The sequence below is a fragment of the Tupaia chinensis genome, unplaced genomic scaffold, assembly GCF_000334495.1.
Source record: "Tupaia chinensis unplaced genomic scaffold, TupChi_1.0 Scaffold000067_1, whole genome shotgun sequence".
NCBI lineage: Eukaryota > Metazoa > Chordata > Mammalia > Scandentia > Tupaiidae > Tupaia > Tupaia belangeri.
The window spans coordinates 2,997,509-3,006,449 of NW_006159526.1; the positions used below are offsets into that span (position 1 = coordinate 2,997,509).

At 59.2% G+C, this 8,941-nt stretch overlaps 1 protein-coding gene across 1 annotated transcript in view; it reads left to right on the forward strand.

The window, feature by feature from the left end:
* The window catches only part of PPP1R37 (protein phosphatase 1 regulatory subunit 37), a gene marked incomplete at its 5' end in the record, with an annotated part of 56,795 nt that overhangs the window by 45,353 nt on the left and 2,501 nt on the right, over nucleotides 1-8,941 (forward strand). Inside the window, 8 exon segments of the mRNA XM_014583010.1 lie at nucleotides 3,051-3,148; nucleotides 4,878-4,923; nucleotides 5,135-5,235; nucleotides 6,051-6,170; nucleotides 6,513-6,663; nucleotides 6,777-6,932; nucleotides 7,980-8,092; nucleotides 8,785-8,926. Coding sequence (XP_014438496.1) covers nucleotides 3,051-3,148; nucleotides 4,878-4,923; nucleotides 5,135-5,235; nucleotides 6,051-6,170; nucleotides 6,513-6,663; nucleotides 6,777-6,932; nucleotides 7,980-8,092; nucleotides 8,785-8,926 — 927 coding nt within the window.

Below are 8,941 nucleotides of genomic sequence, written 5' to 3' on the forward strand. Positions count from 1 at the left end.
CTGGCTCATAGCCACCCTCTGCTCTCCTGGTGCCTCTGGGGGCAAACTCTTCCAGCGAGAGCCCGAGCACCGTCCCAGTGCAGAGACACGGGTACCTCAGGCGCTTTCTCTTTGGCATTCACATTGTGCATTTTCCATGGGGGACCCAGTGCCTTAACCCTCATGCCACCAACTGGTGTAGTGTGATGATTTTTTTGTTTAAGGATTCTGCTTTAGGGTAAGTGTATGTTTGCCAGAGAAGGGAGAGGGGTGAGAAATCATCCCCCGGGGAATAACCACACCACAATCCCTTCTCCATTCTCCTCTGGGATTTTGGGCATGCATACACACGTGCCCAGTGTGTTTCAAGCTTCTAGGTCCAGGGTTCAAACCATGGTCAGTCGTGTCAGAGTCCAGCGCCTTAATTGCTACCCCACCTGCTGGCCCCCATAGCATGATGATTTTTAAAGGCAAAAAATGAAATAGTATGACCAAGAATGCCAGTCAGTGCAGTTAGCTGCGGACATCCTGGAACTGTGTCCAGTGCTTATGCCCTTCCTCGGTGGCACCTGCAGTAATGGGCACAGCAGCTCCGAGGACACGGTCTTCAAAGCAGGGCACGCATTCAGAACCCACAGAAGCTCACGCAAGGGGGATACACTTCGTTTTTTTGTTTTTTGTTTGTTTGTTTTTGCTGGTCCCGAAAATACTCATTTTTTTGACGACAGCTTTGCAGTTTCTTTTTAAACATGACTTCTTTTCTCTCTTTTTATTTTGGCCTGTGTTATTAAGAAGGAAATTCTGGGACCAGCAGTTGGCATAATGGCTGTGTCACTGGACTCCCATGTAGTCGACCGTGGCTCGAATCTCGGACCCAGTGGCTTAAACTCACGCCAGGCGCATGTGTGTGCATGCCCAAGATCCCAAGAGGAGAATGGGGGAGAAGGATTGCCGCGTGGCCATCCTCCCCGGGGTGTGTGTGTGTGATTTCTCGCCTTCTGTCTCTCTTTCTCTGTCTTTCTGGCGAGCGCCCACGCCCTATAGCAAAAACCTCTCCAAAAAGAAAAAGGAAATGTTGAACTTAATTCTGTTAGTGAGAATAATGATGCAGTTTTTCCTGAAGGTCATGGACCCCAATCGGTTAAGACCAGGGTATTGGTGCCGGCAGGTGGTGTGGTAGTTAAGGCGCTGGACTCCCACATGGCCAGCTGTGGTTCAAGTCCCAGACCTGGAGGCTCGCTTTCTCACCTTCCATCTCTCTCTCATTCTGTTTCTCTCTGGTCAAATTAAAATAAGTAAAGTTAAATAAAATAATTCTTAAAAAAACAAACAACAACAAGAAAAAAACAAGGGACCAGCAGTTAGCGTAATAGCTATGTCGCTGGACTCCCACGTAGTCGACCGCGGTTCGCGTCCCGGACCTGGTGGCTTAAAACTCACGCTGGGCGCGTGTGCGTGCGTGCCCAAGATCCCGAGAGGAGAAGGGAGGAGAAGGGATTGCGGCGGCGTGGCCATCCTCCCTGGGGGGTGATTTCTTACTTTCTGTCTCTCTCTGTCTGCCTGGCGAGGGCACGCGCCCTATAGCGAAAACCTCTCCAAACCAAACCAAACAAAAAAACAGGGTATTGACTTGGCTGGCCTCCCTAAGGCCCCTGCTCGAGCCCTGAGGGCTGCCTTCCCATACAGGACCAGCTCCTGTCCCCAGCAGATCCCTGGGGCCACCAAGTGCCAGGGGCCTTTGTCAGAGAGACCCCACTCTTGGTACAGGAGGGGCAGGGGACCCAGCCTAGCCTCTGACCTCCAACACAGTAGTTCAGCCACACACTCCCAGTTCGCCAGCACAGTGGCAAGAAAGAGTTTCCAGGGCCGCATGTTAGACTCTGACCCAGGGAGGTGGTTTCCTTTCCTGAGCTCAGTTTTCTCTCCTAGAAAATGGGGCAGTGCTGGTAAGAACACGGGTCCCTGGGTCCTGGCCTCTAGGGCTGGAGACATCCATATAGAGGTGGTTCCTGAAAGCTCCCGTAGGACATCCCCCCCCCCCCCCGCCCCGGGGCGGGGGGGGGGGGGGGGGGACACCCCCCCCCCCCCCCGGCTCAGGAGCAGGGGTGGAATGGCTGTGGGGTGAGGGAAGGCCGGGAAGGGCTGCGGGAAAGCCTTCTCTATGGCCTCTACCCGCCCCGACCCTCCACCTGTGCACCCCAAGAAGCTTCTCCTAGAGGCCAGGCCTGCCCTCCTCCCCGACCCCCTTGCTCATAGCCGCCCTCTGGTCTCCTGGTGCCTCTGGGGGCAAACTCTTCCAGCGAGAGCCCGAGCACCGTCCCAGTGCAGAGACACGGGTACCTCAGGCGCTTTCTCTTTGGCATGAAGGGATGGACTCTGACTCCACGCCCAGTGTCCGTGGAACGCTCCATCCATTTTCATGAAATGCTCAGAAGAGGCACACTTGTGCAGGTGCGAAGGCGCCTGGTCCACCAGGTGACAGTGCCTCCCCATGACTAGCTGCGTCCCTCCACTTGTCATTCCATGAGGCCTATTCAAGGCCTTGGTGCTCAGGCTGGGCCTGTCTCCTGCCATTTGGCCCCGGTGCCCTCAGGGAAGGCTCAGCTGCCGGGGTGTTTGGGGGAGGGGGGCCCTGAGAGCCCAGGCCCCAGCTACACTGCACCGCTGTGTGACCTGGGGCAAGGTTCTTCATCTCTCTGGGCCTAGTTTCCTAATAGGATCAAAGTGAGTGTTCCGTGCTGTCATTCAAAAAACATGGAAAACATGGCCCTTGCAGGATGGTGTTGGGGACATGGGCAACCGTGGAGCCCCTTTACGCTTTGGGCTCCCAGTCTAGTGGGGGACAGAGCTGACAAGGAGGAAAAGTGTATGCCTTTAGACGCGTGAAGTTCGTGTGAAGGTGCTTGGACTGGCGAGTGCAGAGGGTGGGGCTGCCCCGGTGTGGGGTGCCAAGGCATCTGGATAGGACTCAGTCTGTTGTTGGGGAGGCGTTTGGGAGGGCTGGAGAGGGGAGCGAGGGCAGGGCCTGGGGGTGACAGGGGCTTACAGCCTTGGGACCTCTGTGCCTACAGCCCAGAATGTGACCGTGGACGAGGTCATTGGAGCCTACAAGCAGGCCTGCCTGAAGTTGAACTGCAGACAGATCCCTAAGCTCCTCAGACAGCTCCAGGTAGGCGGGAAGTCTGGGCTGGGCTGCCTCAGGCGGGTGGGTGGGGTGGGCTGTGATTGGTGCTGCCTCCCCAGCCCCACTCCCTCTGGAGCAGGTGAGCGCCCACCAGGCACTTCCCACCCCAGCCTGGCCCCCTCACCAGGGCTGTGTAGCCACCGCTCTGAAAATCTTGTCAGTCGTAAAGCGAATCAGGCTCTTCATAAATGTTTAAGCAATGCAGAATCATATAGAGTAAGAAACTCAAGCATCTGTCAGCGCCAGAAGAAATTGTATTCCCCAGGGAAAAGCCATCCATGCACTTCCATATCTGAATTACGGAATTGATTCTGGGAAGTCTGAATTACAAAAGTATGTTCTAATTTCTTTTTTCTTAATTTGTTATAGAGTAAATGTGCTCACCAGAGAGGGGGAAAAGTGAGAACGCACCCCCTACGGGGGATGGTCACCTGCAGTCCCTTCTCCATTGTCCTCTTGTGGTTTTGGGCACGCACGCACACGCGTGCAGCATGTCTTTCAAGGAGCTGGGTCTGAGACTTGAACTGGGCAATCTGCCATGTCGGATTCAGCTGCCTCCATCCCACCTGCTGTCCCTACTCTGATTTTTAAAACATTAAAATACCACAGACATAAAAAGCAACATCCGTTTCTCATGTCTTGCCCCGAGTACCTTGATGCTTGGCATTTCAGTCTCCTAGCCTCATACTCTTCATTCTCCTCTCGGGACTTTGGGCCCGCACACACATGGGCTCCGCATGAGTTTCAAGCCACCCGGTCCAGGTCTTGAACCATGGTCCACTACATGGGAGTCCAGCGATGTAACCATTATGCCATCTGGTTCCCTGGCCTTTTACTATTCAGAACTCTGTGGGTACCACCAGCTCGTTTTGTTTATGTAAAACCAGAGTCACCCTACACCTGCAACCTGCTCCCCAGCCTGCACCCCACTGCCTCCCACAGTGCTGTTCCTGTGCCCAGCCGGCTTGGCGACAGTGCCTTCCCTCTGGGTGGGCCATTCCAAGTGTTTTGAGGCTGCTTATTTTTAAGGTTTTGTTCCCTCTGGCAGCTGTGCTGGGAGCAACTGCGCTCCCTTCCTGTCTCTGTGCACCTGGGTCAGGGGAGGTTCTGTGGAGGATTCCAGAAGGGCGGCTGCCAGGTCCAGGAAAGGTGGCCTGTCAGTGTGGAATTAAGACCTGCCCCTTGCTAGCTTCACATTGGCAGTGGGGCTAGGCCTTAGCCTTGTATGTGGGCTTGCTCACAGCAGCCACCCCAAGCCGAGAACAGGACCTACAGGGGTGGGTGGTGGATGGGCTAGCCAGGGAGTTGGTAAGATGCTGCCCTGGGGCCTTCGCTCCCTTCACTGAGCCCTCAAGCACCAGCAGCCTCAGCATTAGCCTTCCACTCTGTCTGGAGGTTCCCCAGGCTCCCTGGGCCATTCCCTCACCTCTTCTGGCTGGGTCAGAGGGGGCTGTCCAGACCCAGCATGGCTGCAGGGCTGGCTTGTTTTCAGACCTAGGGGAGCAGAGCTGACCCGCTCTCCCAGGGCCATGTGCTCTGGGTTCTCACTGATGGAGCTTTCCGGGCCTTTGTTCAACCTTCTCCCAAGCCCTGCTCCAGAGTACTGCTTCTCCTTAGCAGTAGCAGAATCCGAGCCACGGATGCCCTGTCAGAGCCCAACTCGGCTTCTTCAGGTGTCATTCTGCCCTAACCACTGCCCACTCTGCTTTGCCAGGAGTTCACGGACCTGGGGCACCGCATCGACTGTCTGGACCTGAAAGGTATGAGTGGACAGAGGCCAGGAGTACCCCTGGGTAGTGGGCAGAGCTGGAGGGGGTCTGAGGGCTGGGCTAGAGTTGGGGCCCGCCTGGGGCTTGGCACCCTCTTGGCCAGGCAGGGGCCGGGACTACCCAGTCCTCGTCCTCCCTGGGCCCAGAGCCCCCTCCTCATAGGCTCAGGTCTTAGATACACACGGCCCTCGTCTCCTTCCAGGTGAGAAGCTCGACTACAAGACCTGCGAGGCCCTAGAGGAGGTCTTCAAGAGGCTGCAGTTCAAGGTCGTGGACCTGGAGCAGACAAACCTGGATGAAGATGTGAGCAGGCAGCTCCCGGAGCCCCCCGGCTTCTTCCAGTGGTGGGTGGGGAGAGGTCGCAGCAGGAGGAGGAGGCCCCTAGGCCAAGGACAGGAGGGAGCCAGCCAGTGTGACCAGAGGCCTACCCTTCTGAGCAGGGCAGAGACTCAGGGTGCTGGGCTGAGGGGAGGCATGTGGCCACCATGAGCCACTCCAGGGCCCACCTGGCGAGTGAGTACTGGGGGCCTCGGCCGCCTTCATGGAGCACTCACACGCCGCCTTCCATCCAGTTCCTGCCTGACAGCCTCAGCGCTGGTGCTTCCCTCCGCCTGAGGAACATCTAAACACAGCCTCCCCGTTTAGGCCCATGCATCCTCACCCTTCCGGACTTGCAAGTCACCAGGAACCCAGAGTGGTGGGCCCCAGGTCCGAGGGAAACGGGAGACCTAGAGCGAAGGGCCTCATTCAGGGGCCCAGAGGGAAGAGTCACAGAGAACTGAGGCCAAGGCCCATCCTGGTCACACAGCACGTCAGGCAGGATGCTGGGGGACAAGTCACAGAGACAGAGGGCTTCAGCACACAAGGGTCAGGGTTGGTTCTCAGAACCCAGAGGTGCGGGCTGCATCTCATCTCGGGCAGAGCTGGAGTCCGGGATGGGGTACCATCGCCTGACCCCTTCCTCCGGGGCTGACCGCTCTGTCTGTGCTCGTCCTTCTCTGCCTGGACTTCCTCCCTACCCAGACCCCCTCATGTCTCTGTCAGACCCTGTGTCGGGGCCCACGGGCCTCCCCTGGGCAGCTGTGACCAGAGGCTTAGCCCCTTGTCTCTGCCTCCAGGGTGCCTCGGCCCTCTTCGACATGATCGAGTACTATGAGTCGGCCACCCACCTCAACATCTCTTTCAACAAGCACATTGGCACCCGCGGCTGGCAGGCTGCTGCCCACATGATGCGCAAGGTGGGTGGAGGAAGCTCAGGCGTTTTCCCGGGACAGTTGGTCAGGCCCTGATTGCAGGAGCCCTCGTGTGAAGGCTGATGTGGGATGCTGGGCCCACCTTCCAGGCCATTGAGAAGACAGCACTGAGTCTCACCCCTCCTCCACCTCTGCGTAGGAGGTGGCTGTGGTGGCACCCCCTCTTCACTCACACATAGGAGGCTCCGTGACACACAGGCACCCCCACGGTTACCTCCCGTAAGATCAGATGACAGCTGCAGCCTTACAGCTCATGAGCCATGGGGCAGCAGGTCCCCAGGCCAGGAAGGGCTGGTGCCAGCCCTGACGCTGCCCTGCTCCCACCAGACCAGCTGCCTGCAGTACCTGGATGCCCGCAGCACACCCCTGCTGGACCACTCGGCGCCCTTCGTGGCGCGCGCCCTGCGCATCCGCAGCAGCCTGGCAGTGCTGCACCTGGAGAACGCCAGCTTGTCAGGGCGGCCCCTCATGCTGCTCGGTGAGTCCGGGGCCTGGGAGGGCGAGCGGCACTGCGTCTCCTGGTAGGCTGTGGCTGTCGCTTGGGTCTCTGCCTAGGATGTGGCCCGCCAGTCAGCACCCCCTCTCCCCCAGCCACAGCCCTGAAGATGAACATGAACCTGCGGGAGCTGTACCTGGCCGACAACAAGCTCAACGGCCTGCAGGACTCGGCCCAGCTGGGCAACCTGCTCAAGTTCAACTGTTCCCTGCAGATCCTGGACCTCCGCAACAACCACGTGCTGGACTCAGGTGTGTGCAGCCTGGCCTCACCCTCTGGACTTGCCTGCCCAGCCCGTGTGGGCAGTGCTGGGGACACAGGCGTGGCTGAGGCAGCCCAGTGCTGTCCTTCTGGGGCGCACAGTCCAACAAGAAGACAGCCCTAGACGTTGGCTACCCAGAGTGGGCTGGGCTGGGCAAGGGAGCCCGGAGGAGCTGGCTCCGGCTGCTGGTCTGGGAGGGCTTCCAGGAGAGGACAGCTCAGCTGGCACCTAGTGACACAGTGAGATACTGACAGATGATTAAAGTGATCATAAGCTGAGAAAAGAGTCCTGAGGAAACAGTATGCTCGGGAGCAAGGGTCCCCTGGAGGCTGCCTAAGATGGTGCAGGCTGGGGAGAGCGCCACGGGACGGGGACTGGGCAGTGGTCTGGAGACTGACGCAGAATCTGTCCTTTTAAAGGTCTAGAGGGAGAATCCAGGCAGAGGGAGCAGGAGCTAAGGCCCTGCAGTGAGAGGGGGCTTGGGTGCTTGGTGTTTGGGGAAAGCCACGGTGAGGGGGCTTAGTGAGAGGAGGGAGAGCAGACTGGATACCGGGGCATTCTGCTTTCGTCCTGGAGGAGGCGTGGGCTCAGCCTGGCTCCCTGTTGCGTGTTATACCCTTCTTGGAGAGGATAGAATGGGACAGTGGGGCCAGCGCCCTCCCCAGGGTACAGCTCAGGTCCCATGCCTCCCAGGCAGCACCATGTGCCCAGCTGTTCTAGGGTGGGACACAGCTCTGCCCTCGAGTGTGCCCTGGTTGGGGGAGCCAGACCTGGCTCGAGCGGGCCAGAACGCCGGTCGGCCCAGTGTGCACTCAAGAACCAGGGAAGTGCAGCAGAGGGTGGGTTGTGGGGAGTGGGGGCCGAGTTGCCTCCAGGGCTAGGCTAGCCGAGAGTGGCCATCATCTGGGTGCTAGGATTGAGACTGTGACAGCCCAGCGGGGCGGCAGCAGCAGGGCCAGAGTTAGGGAGCTGAGCAGAGGCGTCCCATAGGGAGGTGCCAGCTGCGGACAAGGCCCTGACCCAGCCTGCCCCCCAGGTCTGGCCTACATCTGTGAGGGTCTCAAGGAGCAGAGGAAGGGGCTGGCAACTCTGGTGCTGTGGAACAACCAGCTCACGCACACAGGCATGGCCTTCCTGGGCATGACGCTGGTGAGTCGGCGGGAGGGAGGGAGTGCCTGGGCCCACCACCACCTCCGCCCAGCCCGCTGAAGCCACCCCGGCCCCAGGCGCCCCCTTGCTCCTCTTGCCAGTTCAGGAACCAGAAAGTCAGTCGTGCCTGGGCCCTCACACAGCCTTGTGCCCAGCCACCCTGAGGAGAGTAGCCCTTCTGAGGTGCTCTGTGTCCGGTGCTGTGGGCCGAGATGGTACTTTCCACGAGGAGAGAGTGTTTTGCCTAAAAAGTTAGTATTTCCGGAAGCCTTCAGTGCGTTCCAGCTTTGTTACCATGCGAGCTGAGCAGGTACAGAGACCTCAGGTGGGCGCTGCTTGCCCTGCCTGGGTCAGAGTCACCGCACTGAGGGCTGGGCCCTCCGCCTTCGGGACACTCCTGAGACAGGCCAGTGAACAACCTGGGCCTTAGCTCGGAGCATTCAGGGCAGGGGCCTGTGAGGGAGGGTCGGATGCTCGGGGTTGGAAGCGACAGGGGGCCTGACACTCTAGGGAGACTTGAAAGCCCCGAGGGGTCCGAGGTCCCCACCGTACGCAGGCATCATAGGGTGCTCAGGCGCTGCCACCGAAAGGGCCCGTGCCTGGTTGTTTGCTGGCATCTTTCCTGTCCTGTCCTTCTGGGCTTTCCCTCCCCCAGCGGGTCCCTCCTCACCCTCAAGCCCCCTCCCCTCCAGCCTCACACCCAGACCCTTGAGACGCTGAACCTGGGCCACAACCCCATCGGGAACGAGGGCGTGCGGAACCTCAAGAACGGGCTCATCGGCAACCGCAGCGTGCTCCGCCTCGGCCTGGCCTCCACCAAGCTCACCTGCGAGGGTAGGGTGGGGCCGG